Here is a 16,887-nt window from a genome sequence, read left to right on the forward strand (position 1 = left end):
AAAGCAGCAAATGAACAAACAAGGAAAGCAAATAAAGGAAAACTCTTAGACAGACAACAGCAAACAAAGGGTAAGTGGTAAAGGGAATCAAATATATGGTGATGGAAGATGATTTGATTTTACATGGTAAATACACAATTAATATGCAGATAATGTGTCAAAGAATTGTATGCTCAAAACCTATATAATTTTATTAACCAATGTCACCCTAATAAATTTAATTAAAAATAAATATAATAAACAATCTAGATTTATATTCCTTTTATCAAAATGTTAAGTATTAGGCTATTTTATAGCTCCACCTCAGTTGAACAGCCTCATGTATTTTGACTACTTTGAAACTCAGCTCAATTCCTTACATCATAACACAGCTTCTAAAGACTGAAGACTCAGAAAGTAGTTCAGCTCTTTTTCTGAATTATTTGGGGATTCTTCTTTTATATTGTAGCATATATTAGGAGAAATGAATTTGAAGGTCAGAAGAATCAAGTTCAGCTAGATATTAGAATATGCTTTCTGGGAGGTTAATAGATACAGTAATGTTTCATCTCCTTCGTTAACAATACTTAAGCATAAGATCAAATTGGACTCACTTGTTTTAAATTCACAAGTGTCAGGAGGCATTAGTTAATTCTCTCTCTCTATATATATATATATCTTGGTAATCCCCTCATGCAATGACTCATGACTTTCAAGATGTTAGGAAATATCCTTGTTTTCAAAGGGACTTTTTATTATTTATATCCATTGGTCAATTTCCTGTGCATTCTCCATTTCACAGTTATATAGATTTATTAAAGAATGCTTAAAAATTATACACATATATTATAAAATATAAACATATTTAATATGTGTATTATCAGCAAATGGCTTTTGACCAGTAAAAAGAGAGAAATTATTTAGTGAATGAGTTATATGAATTATTAAATGATGAATCACAATGACTACAGTCTTTTTTTTTTCTTTTGTTAATCCTCACCTGAGGTGATCCTTTGGTGAATGGGTCAACACTCTATCCACTGAGCTACACTGGCCAGGGCTACAGTCATTTATTATGATCAATCAGCAATAATCAATATTAATAAATAATTATATAAATGAGAGGGGAAGAGAGACAGAAACATAAATGATGAGTGAGAATCATTGATAAGCTGCCTCCTGCACACCTCTACTAGGTACTGAGCCCACATCTCGGGCATGTGCCCTGATCAGGAATCAAACCATAACCTCCTAGTTCATAGGTTGATGCTCAACCACTGAGCAACACCAGCCAGGCTTTTGATGGTTATTTTGTTGTTGTTGTTGTTAATCCTCATCTGAGGATATTTTTCTTTCTTTCTTTCTTTCTTTCTTTCTTTCTTTCTTTCTTTCTTTCTTTCTTTCTTTCTTTTTTTTAGAGAGAGTGCAATGCAGGAGGAGAGATAGAGAGAGAAAGAAAGCACATCAGTGTGAGAGAGACACATTGATTGGTTGCCTCTTGCATGTGCCCTGACTAGGGTGAGGGATCGAGCCTGCAGCCGAGGTGTATACCCTTAACCAAAATCAAACCTGCAACCCTTCAGACTGAGAACCCACGCTCTATCTACTGAGCCAAACTGGCTGTTTTTAATAGGTATTGCTCTATTTTGGTAGCAGAGATGCCATCATATTGACTGAGAGTTTCAGTATAAAATGTTCCTTATTTCCAAACTTTTTATGTTAGTATAACTTAGGTGTGGGTTTTACAAATTTTGTGTTTAAAAAAATACAAAAGGATTTACAAAATTGGATTGCTGACACATTTGTACCTATTTCCATAATCTTATTTTGTATTTTCCACCATGACCTGCTGCCAGCAACAGCAATTTACCATCTCCTAGTCTGGAGTCTAGAAGTCCAAAATCAGGGTGTCAGCAGAGCTGTGCTTCCTCGGTCACCTGCAGGGAGACTCTCTCCTTGCTTATTCTTCAATTCTCAGCTACCACTTATGGTTTTCCTTCCTCTAGCAAAACAGATTTGTAACTAAAATGAAGATACAGCTCACCACTTTGGTCATATTGGACTGAGTTGCTTCTATCCTATCTAATAAAGGAGAAACAATGTAATTGTCGTTCAACCGCTACCCTTCGCATTGGCTAATCAGGGCAATATGCAAATTAACTGCCAGCCAAGATGGCAGCGGGCAGCCAGGCAGCTTGAAACTAATATGAGGCTTGCTTGCTTCAGTGACAGAGGACTCCAACGTTCCCCGCCTGCCGCTGCAGGCCTCTGAGCTGCAACTCTAATCAACTATGTAACAAATATAGAAGCTCAACAAAACCCCAGAAACCTGCTTTAGTCCACCGGGCATCAGCCAGCAGGATCGCAACATTGTAAGCAAAGGCCAGAAACCTACTTTCAGCAGCGGAGGCCTAAGAGCTGGAGCCAAGCCTCAAAGCTAAAGCTGGCCCAGAATAAAAAAGAAAAAAAGGAAAAAAGGAGTGGTTGGGAGCTTCAGTCACCCCCAGCCTGAAAACAGCCCTCAGCCCCTCACCCAGACTGGCCAGGCACCCCAGTGGGGACCCCCACCCTGAAGGGTGTGTGACCAGCTGCAAACAGCCATCATCCCCTCACCCAGGCTGGCCAGGCACCCCAGAGGGGACCCCCACCCTGATCCAGGACACCCTTCAGGGCAAACCAGCCGGCCCCCACCCGTGCAGCAGGCATCTACCCTATATAGTAAAAGGGTAATATGCCTCCCAGCACCAGGATCAGTGGAGCCGAGAGGCCTCCCGGCACTGGGATCAGCGTGACGGGGGGCAGCGCCCAAACCCCCTGATCGCTCTGTGGCTCTGAGTGTGACAGGGGGTGGGGCCACAACCTCCCTATCTGTCCTGCTCTGTTCGTGACAGGGGAAGGCGCCCCAACCCCCTGAACAGCCCTGCCCTGTGCCTGATAGGGGGGAGCTCCCCAAACCCCTGACCGCCCTGCGGCTCTGTGTGTGACAGGGTGAGGCGCCCCAACCACTCTAATGGGCCCTGCTCTGTGTGTGACAGGGTAGAGCCTTAACCTCCGCATCAGCCCTGCCCTGAGTGTGACAGGGGATGGTGCACCAACCCACCAATCGGCCCTACCGTGAGCGTGAATGAGGGTGGCATCACAACCTCCCAATAGCCCTGCTCTGTGCATGACAGGGGGCGGCGCCCCAACTCCCCAATCAGCCCTGCTCTGAGCCCGACCAGGGGCTGCACGTAGGGATTGGGCCTGCCCTCTGCCACCCGGGAGCAGGCCTAAGCCAGCAGGTCGTTATCTCCAGAGAGGTCCCAGACTGCGAGAGGGCACAGGCCGGGCTGAGGGTCCTCCCCTCCCCCCCGAGTGCACAAATTTTTGTGCACCGGGCCTCTAGTATGATCATAGAATTATCAGAAAAAGAAACAGATATCCCACTAGAATCTCCTCTGATGTGAATAAACCAAATTGTACTTATTACCTGATGAGAACGGAAAGGATTGTGTTGTAGAAATGGTGTTACAAAGTTTCTGAAACTCTATTATTCATTCATTCATGGAAACCTACCACTTAAAAAGAGAAACTTTGCTTTAAAAACCTGGAAGGAAAATAAGCACAAATATGCCATATAAAGCATGTTTTCTAGAGCAAATCTTTCTCTATTGGGGTTGTATATCATTATATTTGAGCTCCAAGAACTATGATGTATGGAATTGGGAGGAGCAATAGAATATCTCAAGAAACATTACAAATAAATGGCAGAAATGTGAGGTTGCGAGAGCCTAACAAAGTGTTTAAGTGAATATTCATGAAATATGTGTTTCAAAGCAAATGTTCACAAGTTGAATTGGAGTGTAAGTGGGTAGACGGTGCGCCAATTGATGCAGGGTTATAGCAGAACAGCATATCAACTAACAATATTTTAAAAAGTATCTGTTTATTGTTAATATATTTTAAATAAATTATGTTTCTGTTACACCCTTTTATGACCACATCGCATAAGAAACATCAGTACACTTGAAGTTCCTTGTGGGCTCTTTCCCGGGTACATTTGGCCCCTGCAGGTCTCATTTTCTTGCTAAAAAAAAAGTTTTCCATCTCCAAACAATATATTATTGCATTTTGACCATTTTCAATTTCATATGAATGTATTATATTGTTTGCAGTCTTCTGTGATTTGCTGTATTCCCTAAGCCTTTTTTTTTAAAGATTTATGTATGTGGTTGTACATGATATAGATGTATTTCATTCTTTTCCACTTCTGCATGTTCTATCTCACTATGTAAGAATATAGAAATTACTAGTGAATTATCCTCACATCAGACATTTGAACAATTTTTTTACTATTGCACCCAATGCTGTTTCTTCCATCCTTATATAAATCTCCAGGTGCACCTGTGTGCCATTTCTCTAGAAGAGAAATTTGTGTGCCTATATTTCTTTATTAACAAATATCAAATAATTCTCTAATTTTTTAGTAAGAGATTGAACTTTCAATAGCTCATTATAAAAGTTCTTATTACTTCACATCTTCACCAACATTGTCAGACTTTTAATTTTGTCACTTTGAAATTATGAAATGGTATTTAACTTACAAATGCCAGTTTCATAATGAAATTTCTATTTTTGTTTTTATTCCTTTGGAATGCAGCAATTTCACAATAATATGACCAAATGTGGATTTCTTTTCCGTTTTAAAAAAATACTGGCCAGGCTATTTTGATCTTCCTGAATAAGTAGATTAATGTTTACTATTTCTGGAAAATTCTCAGAAATTATTTTTTCAAATATTTTGTTTCCCATAGCCTCTATCTACTCTACTGTTGGGTGTATAATGTATGGCCTTATCTTATACCTCTTAAGCTTTATTTTATATTTTTTTACTGTCTCACACTCTATTTTTTGGTTTTCATCATAGGGAAAATTATATTATTTTTCTCCTTCAGTTAAGGCTCTTGACAAAATTAAGTATTCATTGCAGCATTATTCATGGTGCCCCAAAACATGTAAAGAACTGAAGTATCCTTTGATAGATGATTGGATAAAGATGAGGTGGTACATATATGCAATGTAAAACTATTCAGCTATAAGAAAAGATGAAATACGGTGTTTTTGCCACACATGGAATATCACGCTAAGCAAACTAAGTCAGACAGAAAAAGTTAAGAACCATATGATTCCACTCCTATGTGGGATATAAAACTGAAAGCAACGAATGAACAAACAAGAAAAACAAACAAAAACTCATAGACACAGACAACAGTATTGTGGTTAACAGAGGGAAGCAGGATGCGGAAGTAGTAAAGGATAAAGGTGGTCAAATATATGGTGATGGAAGAAAATTTGACTTTGGGTGGTGGGAACACAATGTAATATATAGATGATGTATCATAGAATTGTACATTTGAAACCTATTTAATCTCATTAATCAGTGTCACCCCAATAAATTTAATTTAAAAAAACACTATGGTACTGGCACAAAAGTAGACACAGCTGAATGCAATAAACAAAAATTCAGAAATGAATACAAATACACAAAAATATATGGGCCATGTCAAATGGTGTTTTAATCTAATGAAATTGAAACAACTAACTAGCTAGCCATTTGGGAAAACAGTGAAACTGGATCTCTACGTCATACACAAGAATAAATCCCAAATGAATTAGAAATCTAAATGTAAAACAAGACCATACCTGTGCAAGAAGAAAACATAGGTGAAGTTTTACATAACGCAAGTCTGAGAACTTAACTAGACAAATGACAACTGAAAATTCAGAAACCACATAACATACATAAAAACATTATTCCTATTTGTAAAAAAGGACAAATGAGAAAATGAGAGAAAAAAATTGTAAAATATAACGTAGGTAAAGAATAATGTCAATAGCTCTTAAGAGTAAAGAAAAGCCCAGCCTGCGTGGCTCATAAAACAGGAGGTCATGGTTCGATTCCCAGTCAGGGCACATGCCCAGATTGTGGGCTCGATACCCAGTGTGGGGCGTGCAGGAGGCAGCCAATCAATGATTCTTTCTCATCATTGATGTTCTTCTCTCTCTCTCCCTCTCCCTTTCTCTCTGAAATAAATAAAAATATATGTTTTAAAAAGAATAAAGAAAAAAGATCAGTGATACCCTGATGGCAAGGGCACTTAATCCCTAGATAGTGGCTCTTATGCACCATTTTATGAACTTCTAGTTTATAAAATGAACTGGAGGTTCATGGAGAAATCTTTGATTCCAGGATTGAGACAGGGGAGGTCAAAGTGACCCTAGTCTTCTCTCTCTCTCTCTCTCTCTCTCTCTCTCTCTCTCTCTCTCTCTCTCTCTCCCTCTCTCCTTCTCTCTCCCTCTCTTGGCTGGGGTGCAATATTCAGAATGCAAGGCAATGTTCAAAGACTGGGGAAACTTGTTCAAAGGACAAAGAAGCCAGCTTGAAGGGAGTGATACTGGCCAAATTTAGGGAGATTTAAGCATTAAAAAAGCCAATAATTAATTAGAAAGTATTCAATAAAAACAGAATATATGTGTCCATAATATTACCTAAAGTATAGAGGAGGTGAGGAGGCAAGGCAGGAGAGTTCTTATTTAAGGAAGGATGCCAGCTAATAAATATGCAAGAAATGACAGAATTAGAAAGTCATGGTTTTGCTTCAACCTAAAATTTTAATAATTGCTCTGGGCAGAAATCATCAATGGATTTTGAAATCATTTGGAGAAAGGTGTTGGGGAATTAAAGGGTGTCCCAAAATTCACGCAAGATTTGAATTTTACGCCATTTGTGCTGTAAAGTGTTGCCAACGAGAGAGAAAAAAGATAGCATGACAGCTGACAGTTCAGGGTTATTAAAAATGGAGCACTAGATGAAAGAACAACGCGTTTTCATTGTTGAGCAATATTTTAGAAATAATGAAGGTTTGGCAGCTACAGTTGTTGTGGACCAATGTTCGCAAGAATAAGACCACTGACTCCAATTAGGTCTTAAGCAGCAAGTGAGGATTTATTGAACTGGCCAGTGACTGCTGCAGGCATTTTCTCCTACGACAGTGCTATTCTTTGCTGCTGCTGCCTTGTGTTGGGAAATGAAAGAGAGAATTTAGACCCTTATCTATACATGTGAAGGCTGGTGACCAGTAAAATCAGCCCCCATTTTGGAGTAGGACTGCAAAGGGCTGCCTTGTATGAGTAAAGAGTAACCAACAAAAAAACAACTTTCAGACGGACTTTTAAAAGCCTGGCTTTAAAAAGAATAGTTGGAAGGCCTGTTATTTCTGATATCAAGGCCTTGTATAAGGTTATCATAAGTAAAGTATTATAAGTGCAAATAAAGGCAAATAGACCAAAAGAAAAGAATAGAAAGCTTAGTTACAGATTCTGCATATATAAGTTCTTTATATAAAACATAAAGGGCAATTGCAGTGTTATAGGAAAAGGATAGTTTTATTCAATTAATGGTGTAGATACCATTGATTATCCATATTTTAAAAATGAAATTGGTCTCCTGTCTCATATCATGTACAAAAAGGCTCATAAAACTGTAGAAATATCCCAGTGTTTACCAAAAGTTGCCACTCTAACACAAAGTCTAATAGAAAAATATGCTTAAAAGCACATGCACTAAAGGTTTGAAAAACTACTCCCATAAAGCACAAAATGGATTTTATATATATATATGCCTAATATGCAAATTGTCCCCTTGGGAGTTCAACCAGGAGACCTGGAGTTAACTCGCTCTCTATGACGTGCGCTGACCACCAGAGGGTGGCGTGGAACGAAGGAAGGCCCCGGCCAGCATCTGGCAGCAAGGGAAGGAAGGGTCTAAACTGGCAGTCGGGCATCCCCCAAGAGGTCCCGTATTGCGAGACAGCATAGGCTGGGCTAAGGGACACCCGCCGCCCCCCCCCCCCGCCCCCGGCAATACATGAATTCATGCAACAGGCTTCTAGTATGATAATAAAAATATTAATTTCAACAATATCTTTCAACCAATTCACTTGGAGCTGCAACAGAGGAACTGCAAAGGGAAAAAAAGAGAATGTGAGGGCCCTATTAGGATAAGAGAAAGATTAGAGCAGTCAGCTCCCATTTCCCAAATTAAGTGATTATATAGGGAAAAGAAATGAACTTTTTTCTCCTTGGCAGTGACCCACACCAACTTTCTACGCTGTAAGAAAAGCAGCACTGGAATGTCCAAGCTGACATGCATTGAGGAAAAATCAGACCTGAAAGGTACAGGTGGCAGAGACACATAAGAGAATTTCTTTCTCATTTCCACTTCCATTAAAATTCACAATCGGATTTAGAGTAGATTTGTAGTCAACCAGGAGAGATTAAAGTAACATGATTGAGAATATGGCACAAGAATGCATATCAGTAATTGAGATAGAACTATTTCTCATGACTGTCATCAAATAAATGGAGAATGTATAATTTAATTCCATATCTTTTGATTCAGACATATCATAAGGACTGTTTCCTCCGACTCTCGTCTTTATCGCTTTTATTATTCTGGAATTTATAAATTCTCATTTTGAAGAATGGGAAAACACTTGAGAGTTTTAGTAGGTTCTTCACACCCGTTAGATAAAATGTCCTGTAAAACGCTTTGTTATGAAAACACTTTAAAAGTAAATGCAAATAGATGCAGGGATATTGAAAAATGATCATCCCTTCTAAGAGAATATGTTGTAAATTTCTTATTGTTAATACATGATTTTAATACTCTTGTTTAGAAGATATTTTGAAATGTAATTAGGAATATTTTTTGAAAGGGAAACAAAATGATTTTGGTAACCTTGATATTATTCCCATAAATGGTAACTGCACACTAGATAGTAGAATAGTTATGCAATCTGGTATAGATGAATGCTCCTTTGTAACTAATTTCTATTTCAATATTCTCATGAGGGGACACCTGGAATTGCTGTCCTATTGGCTGGAGAGCCTTCCAGTCCAGCTGCTATTTTACTTTTCATGACAACAAGACATGGGTGGAGAGTGAGAGGAACTGTACAGGGCTAGGGGCCCACCTGGTCACCATCAGCACAGAAGCTGAGCAGGTATGTTGGGAGGCTCCCGTCAGTTTCTCTGCTGCTTTGAATCTCTTAGCAGAGAGAGAAGACTTTGTCTGCTCTACCATGCTTCTGTGCCTTTGTTTCATCTGTTCCATGTGCCTGGAAAGCCTTTTCTTCCTCCCTTACTGTGTGTGTGTGTGTGTGTGTGTGTGTTCATTTTTAGAGAAAGAGGAAGGGATAGAGAGAGAAAGATGAGAGAGAGAGAGAGAGAGAGAGAGAGAGAGAGAGAGAGAGAGAGAGAGAGAGAACATTGATCTACTGCCTCCTGCACAGCTCCCACCAGGCATGGAGCCTGCCTGCAACCTGGGCATGTGCCCTTACTGAGAATTGAACCAGTGACTTCTTGGTGCATGGGTCGATGCTCAACCACTGAACCACACTGAATGGGTCCTCTATTATTTTCTTAATATGACCAACTTCTTTGGATATTTCCAGATGTCATTCATGTAGTATTTCCTAGAGGAAACTACCGTGACCATCTTCCCTACTCAACCCTCCCTATTCTAAGTTAAAGGTGTTTTATGGTACTTTGTGCATTGTGTGATCATGGCACTTACTTTAGTGTCCTGCAATTGTCTGTTTAATACTCCATTTCTTCCAATGATTTCTACTTTGTAGAAGGCTGAGGCCATGCCTTACTCATCTTTGTATCACTAATGTCCTGCACAGTGCTAGGCACTCTGGCTATGTCTTAATAACTGTCATAATAAGTAAATAAATGAATGGTTAATTGACACTAAAAGAGCTACAGGATAAAGCATAGAAAAAATAATTCAGATGTACGGTTATAATCTTATATAATAAAGAAGTAATATGCAAATTGACCATCATACCCTTGCACAAGATGGCCGCTCCCATGTGGTCAAAGATGGCAGCCCCCATGTGGCCATCATGGGAGGACAGTTGTGGCCATTCAGGTCAGCAGGGGAGGGCAGTTGGGGTCGACCAGGCCTGCAGGGGAGGGCAGTTAGGGGTGCCCAGGCCAGCAGAGGAGGGCAGTTGTGGGAGACCAGGCCTGCAGGGGAGGGCAGTTGGGGGCAACCAAGCAGGCAGGGGAGGGCAGTTGGGGGTGACGGGGCCAGCAGGAAAGGGCAGGTAGGGGCATTGGGCCAGCAGGGGAGCAGTTAGGCGTTGATCAGGCTGGCAGGGGAGTGGTTAGGGGGTGATCAGGCTGGCAGGCAGAAGTGGTTATGGGCAATCAGGCAGGCAGGCAGGCAAGCAGTTGGGAGCCAGCAGTCCTAGATTGTGAGAGGGACATCCGACTGCTGGTTTAGGCCTGGTCCCTGTTTAGGCCACAGGAATCGGGCCTATACTGGCAGTTGGACATCCCCCAAGGGGTTCCAGATTGGAGAGGGTGCCAGCTAGACTGAGGGATACCTACCCCTCCCATGCACAAATTTTGTGCACCAGGCCTCTAGTTTAAAAAAAAAAAATCTTAATGTAAAAATTGAAATGTATTTTCTTATGTAATATATTTCCATATATGTACCATAAGTCACATTCTACCCTTTTGCTGATCAGAAGGATTTCCTGGAGAATTCTGTTTTCATGGCTTTCCAATCTATAGGCAGACTCTTTGAATAAAATGGGATTTAATAAAATATACAAACAATTAAAGAGGGAAAATTTAAAAACAAAAGTTCCTGATAATCTGATCCTATTAAACATTTGCTAAGTAGTTGTCAAGTAGATCTCAGTTAATCTTCAAAATAACTCAGTGTAGTAGTGGAGTTGTCTCTTTTGAAGATAAGAAAACTAGGGTTTGGTGAGACTAAAGCACTTTCTAACAGTACAGAGTAAACAGCAGAGGCAGGATATGAAAACAGATCCATCTGGTGCCAACCCTTTTTGCTTAAGTAGTAATCTATTCAACCTCTTTTCTCTTTTCCTATCATCTACCACATGATAAGTGCAAATAAATTTATAAGAATTTACAATTTTTTTTATACAGAACTTTATTACTCAATTTTTGGATAGACGATTTTCATATTTCCTGGGACTTTCATATGAGAATTCTGAAGGCCTCTGGCAATGGGTGAACAGGACGCCATTTAACCCACATATGGAGTGAGTATATTGACTGGGATGAAAGAGTTTTATAGGCAAAAATGGGAAGAAGGTAGCAAGCAGAATTCATTTTGGGGTGGAGCATACCAGTGTAAAACTGCTTACTCAGCACCATGTGTTGTGTAACCTTTATACTAGTAAACTACTACTACACTTGTATTGGGCAGGGCAGGGCAGCTCTAAATTTCTCACTTAAGGGCATTTAGGGTCATTTTTTCTGCATAGTCCCCTGACACACACCGTGTGTGTGTGTGTGTGTGTGTGTGTGTGTGTGTGTGTGTGTGTATTACATATACTTTTTTTCATTTCAGATTCTGGCATAATGGTGAACCCAATAATCATCAGAAGGAAAATTGTGCTGTCCTTGCTAATGACCAAAACAAATGGGTCTGGAGTAATCTTTCTTGTAACTTTGAGGCAAGTAGGATTTGTAAGAAACCTGGAAGAATACTCACCTGAAAGTTATGAAGAGGTTCTTGTGATGAGGACAGAAAAGAAGAACCCATTAGCCTAGGGAAGAATGTACATGCACCACTGGAATAGAGAAAACATACTAGATCATAGAACACTTTCAGTCACGATGGGACTTATTTTTTCAATTCATTCAAGATAATGTGTTTTTGTGTAATGCTTTAGTGGAAGGAATAATCTCTTCTATGAAAATCAGTCTTCATTAATTTTGCTTTCTTGATAGGATTTCAAAGAATTTATTCTTTGAAATGCAATTGGTGTTCATTTATTACACATTTAGCAGAATGGCTTAAATGATGCAATGTTTTAGTTGTTTTTTCCTCTACCCCAAATCTTAACTCTTAAAATTTAGTGAAATATTCACATTGTAAGACATAAAAATGTCGAATCACTATATTGTACACCTGAAATGAATATCCTATATAATAAAAAGCATAATATGCAAATCAACCAAACAGTGGAATGACCAGTGAATGGGGGACCGGGCTGGTGAGCAGGCGGCGCCAGGCCAGCCAAGGTTCGTGCCAGTGGGCAGAGGGAGGGAACGGCGATGGGGGGAGGGGGTGGCGACCAGTGGCGGCAGAGGGGCAATGGAGGGGGCTGGCAACATCCCCTGATCCGCCCGTTCGGTTGCCTCCCACAGAGGGAAGCCAGGTGGCAATAGCAGGGTTATGGGGGCGATGCCGTCCCCTGATCAGCTGGCCCAATCACTGCCCGCAGAGGGAGGCCAGACTGCGGCTTAGGCCCGCTCCTCCCGCGAGCCATCAGTAGGACATCCCCTGAGGACTCCTGGACTATGAGAGGGTGCACAAATTTTCATGCACCGGGCCTCTCATCCTATCTAATAATAGAGAAACATGGTAATTAACCGTACCTCTGCTACCTTTCCCATTGGCTAATCAGGGCAATATGCAAATTAACTGCCAACTAAGATGGTGGCCAGCAGCCAGGCAGCTTGAAGCGAACAGCAGGCTTGCTTGCTCCCGTGATGGAGGAAGCCAACGTTCCCCGCCTGCCTTGCCTGCCTCTGAGCTGCACTCTAAGAAACATTGTTGCAATTATAGAAGCTAAAAAAAACCCATAATCCTGCATTCAGCCGTCACAGCTGGATCAAGCAGGACGGAAACAATGTTACAATTATAGAACCTAAACAAACCCAGATCCCTGCTTTCAGCAGCCGAGGCCTCAAGCTGGAGCCGGCTCTCAGCTCCAGTGAAAGCCATAGAAGGTAAATAAATCCCAGATTTAAAAAGAAAAAGAAAAAAGGAGAGGTTGGGAGCTTCACTTGCCCACCAGCCTGAAAAGGGCCCTCAGCCCCTCACCCAGGCTGGCCAGGCACCCCAGTGGGGACCCCCACCCTGAAGGGGGTGTGACCAGCTGCAAACAGCCATCATCCCCTCATCCAGGCTGGCCAGGCACCCAAGCGGGACCCCCATCCTGATCTGGGACACCCTTCAGGGCAAAGCAGCTGGCCCCCACCCATGCACCAGGCCTGTATCCTATATAGTGAAAGGGTAATATGCCTCCCAGCACCGGGATCAGCGGAGCCATGAGGCCTCCCGAACACAGGATCAGCAGAGGCGCGAGGCCTCCCGAACCTGGGATCAGCGGAGCCGCGAGGCCTCCAGAACCCAGGATCTGTGGAGCTGCGAGGCCTCCTGGCACTGGAATTAGAGGAGCCGCGAGGCCTCCCGGCACCGGGATCAGTGTGACAGGAGCAGTGCCCAAACCCCCTGATCGCCCTGCAGCTCTGTGTGTGACGGGGGTGGGGCCTCAACCTCACTATCCACCCTGCTCTGTTCATGACAGGGGAAGGTGCCCGAACCCCCTGATTGGCCCTGCTCTGTGCCTAATAGGGGGGAGCTCCCCAACCCCCTGATTGACCCTGTTCTGTGTGTGACAGGGGAAGGCGCCCCAACCACCCCATGGGCCCTGCTCTGTGTGTGACAGGGTAGAGCCGCAACCTCCCCATCGACCCTGCCCTGAGTGTGACAGCAGCAGTGCCCAGACCCCCTGATCCACCCTGCTCTGTGTGTGACAGTGGTTGGTGCCCCAAATCCCCTATCGGCCCTACTCTGTGCATGACAGGGGGGAGCTCCCCAACCCCCTGATGGGCCATGCTCTGTGCGTGTCAGGGGGGAGCTCCCCAACCCCCTGATTGACCCTGTTCTGTGTGTGACAGGGGAAGGCGCCCCAACCACCCCATGGGCCCTGCTCTGTGCATGACAGGGGGTGACGCCGCAACCTCCCCATCGACCCTGCCTTGAGTGTGCCAAGGGGCAGTGCCCCAACCCCCCAATTGGCCCTGCTCTGAGCCCAACCAGGGGCTGCACCTAGGGATTGGACCTGCCCTCTGCCACCTGGGAGCGGGCCTAAGCCAGCAGGTCGTTATCTCCCGAGGGGTCCCAGACTGCGAGAGGGCACAGGCCGGGCTGAGGGACACCCCCTCTCCCCCGCCAGTGCACAAATTTTTGTGTACCAGGCCTCTAGTAATCAATATAAGATTGTATGCCAAAATGTAAAGGCTGCTATTTCAATTGCTAGTGGTATACCACTTTTTAACCAAGATGCCACAAACCCTTTAACATTTTAAGACAATATTTTTATTGTTAGATGCTTCACTTTTAGACTTTTTAATAGTGTCAGTCATTAGTATTGACTTTTCATGAGAAAAAAAATTTCTGAACAACAGTATAGAAGAGTTCTGAATGATGGCATTGCACAGGTAGAAAAAAAATGTCTACCTACTTTTAAAAAATGTACTTCTTACCCTATCTAAAATTTCTTCCCAAAGCATGTAGTCTTAAGCTGACTTATTTATGTAATATGTTTTTAGTGGAAAAGGCTCTTACCGGCCACCTTAACCAAACTCCTTCAATTCTATAGCTAGGGAAATGAAAACCTTGGAAAGCCAAAGAAATCACCTTGGCATTGTTAGTTCATGAGATAGCCAGGCCTAGGCTCAGATTTAAGAGGTGAAATGCACTCTCTTTGTTATTACAGGAAAGTTACTGTGGGTGACTTGGCCTCTTGGCTAACAGAGAGATCAAGTTCCTAATTATTTGAAGTAAGATTGTAGTGGTGTTTTCTATTTTTACTTTGAATCATATGTTCTACCCACCTATGCAAATTGTTAGCATCTTTCTTTAGAGTTATAAAACTACAGTTAAAAGCAGCAAGGAAGTCATTGTTTAAACAACAGAAAATTACGCTTTTGTGATTTATGTAGTATAAATTGTGGAGCAGTCACATTCAACAAATTATGGTGATCAATCTTAAAATTCTGAATTTGCTGGTATTTTCTGGATCTAAGCTAAAAAATTTTAAGTTTTAGCTTTTTAACCTAACTTTCTTATCACTATTTTTAGAAATAGTATTTTGCAAATTAGTGATTGTCCAAGTTTGGAATATTAGTGCTCGATTGATTGATTCCATGCATGTATGTATTTGTCTGCATTTAAAACTGATGCTTTTAACTAGTGCTCAGTGACTTTGTTTGCCATATTTACTAAATTACAAAATCTACAAAAAACCTGTTGAAATAATTTTATTCAAATGGTAATACACTTTGTATAGTTAATATTATACATTTTTATTTGTATAAAACAATATATTGGTAGATTCAGTTGTCAATAAAATGTGACCCCTCTGTGATTTTATTTCTATCTTTATTTTTTTATTTTTACTTTTAAAATATATCTTTATTGACTTCAGAGAGGAAGGGAGAGGGTAAGAGAGATAGAAACATCAATGATGAGAGAGAATCATTGATTGGTTACCTCCTGCACATCCCCCACTGGGGATAAATCCTGCAACCCAGGTATGTGCCCTTGGCTAGATTCGAACCTGAGACCCTTCAGTCCGCAGGCTGAAGTTCTATCCACTGAGCCAAACCAGCTAGGACCCCTCTGTAATTTTATACATCTATGTGTACATCATTTTTCCTTACTTCCATGGCTGCCACCAAAGACAAGGCCACCATCTCCTTAACTGGATAATTGCAACAGCCTTCTAATTGGCATCGCTGATTCCAACCTTAGTCCCTTTCATTCTGTTCTCAACACTCATGACATCTTTTCTATTCACCAAAATTTCTTTGACACAACTGATAGTAATGTCATAAAAATAAATGCTAATTAGTTTAGTATGCTGTGGTAGTCCTAGAATTTTGAAACACAAAGAAATTTAAATACTGTTTTTATCTTCAAAAAAGTAATGTAAATATTTTAAAAGGCAACTGGTAAAAACATTAATAAAAGTATAAAATAAATCTCTCTTCCACCCTGAACTCCAGTCTTCTAAATGCTTCTTCTGAGTAACTACATGGTCAGTTTCTATATTTCAATGTATGTTTATATGTGTTATATAACATATGTAGATATATAACCCACAATTTTTTACACTAATGGAAACGTTATCTACATAGTCTTAAACATCTTGCATTTTTTACTTAACAATATACCTTGGAAACTGTTTTATACATTGTTGCTTATAAGTAAATAGTGTTTTATTGTATTGATGTATCATAATTTGAAATAGCCTTAAAATGGCAAAAAAAGTTTCTTATGTAATAAAAATCAACAAAATAATGGTTGTGGTATAACATGATATCTGGTATTGTGATCCCACCAACTTTGTTCTTCTATCTCAAGGTTGTTGTGGCTATTCAGGGTCTTTTTTGATTCCATATAAATTTCCAGAATATTTGTCCTAGGTCTGTGAAATAAGCCTTTGGTATTTTGATAGGGATTGCATTGAATCTATAGATTGTTTTCGGTACTATGGCCATTTTAATGATGTTGATTCTACCAATCCATGAACATGGCATATTCTTCTACTTGTGTATATCTTCCGCTCTCTCTTTTTTGAACGTCCTGCTGAATTCATTTATTAAATCTAAGTAGTTTTCTGATGGAGTCTTTAGGGTTTTCAACGTACAGTATTATGTCATCTATAAATAGTGAAAGTTTTACTTCCTCTTTTCCAATTTGTTGCCTTTATACCACAAAGCCACTGTACTCAAAACAGCCTGAAACTGGCACAAGAACAGGCATGTAGACCAATGGAACAGAACAGAGAAACCAGAAACTGACTCAAGCCATTATGCTCAATTAATATTTGACAAAGGACACAAGAGAATACAATGGAGTCAAGACAGCCTCTTCAATAAATGGTGTTGGGAAAATTGGTCAGATGCATGCAAAAAAGTGAAATCAGACCACCAACTTACACCATACACAAAAATTAACTCAAAATGGGTAAGACTTAAATGTAAGATGTGAAACCATAAAAATCCTAGAGGAAACCATTG

At 40.9% G+C, this 16,887-nt stretch overlaps 1 protein-coding gene across 1 annotated transcript; it reads left to right on the forward strand.

Annotated features, from left to right (window-relative positions):
* The first annotated feature begins 7,477 nt into the window (after window positions 1–7,477).
* LOC118650741 (C-type lectin domain family 4 member D-like) lies at window positions 7,478–11,972 on the forward strand. Its single transcript, XM_036299039.1, has 5 exons — window positions 7,478–7,547; window positions 8,107–8,193; window positions 8,872–9,023; window positions 10,990–11,105; window positions 11,417–11,972. Exons 1-5 carry the CDS (start codon window positions 7,478–7,480, stop codon window positions 11,562–11,564), a joined length of 573 nt encoding a protein of 190 aa, XP_036154932.1. The 3' UTR covers window positions 11,565–11,972.
* The last annotated feature ends 4,915 nt before the right edge of the window (window positions 11,973–16,887 follow it).

This window comes from Myotis myotis, unplaced genomic scaffold, assembly GCF_014108235.1.
Source record: "Myotis myotis isolate mMyoMyo1 unplaced genomic scaffold, mMyoMyo1.p scaffold_m19_p_3, whole genome shotgun sequence".
In the NCBI taxonomy this organism is placed as follows: Eukaryota; Metazoa; Chordata; class Mammalia; order Chiroptera; family Vespertilionidae; genus Myotis; species Myotis myotis.

What these genes read in the sequence shown, in the direction of transcription:
- LOC118650741 (XM_036299039.1), top strand. Translation starts at nt 7,478, where the DNA reads ATGTACAAAAAGGCTCATAAAACTGTAGAAATATCCCAGTGTTTACCA. An exon ending in AGTTGCCACTCTAACACAAA is followed by an intron (nt 7,548 to 8,106) that starts GTCTAATAGAAA and finishes TCTCCTTGGCAG; the next exon opens with TGACCCACACCAACTTTCTA. An exon ending in TCAGCACAGAAGCTGAGCAG is followed by an intron (nt 9,024 to 10,989) that starts GTATGTTGGGAG and finishes TTTTTTATACAG; the next exon opens with AACTTTATTACTCAATTTTT.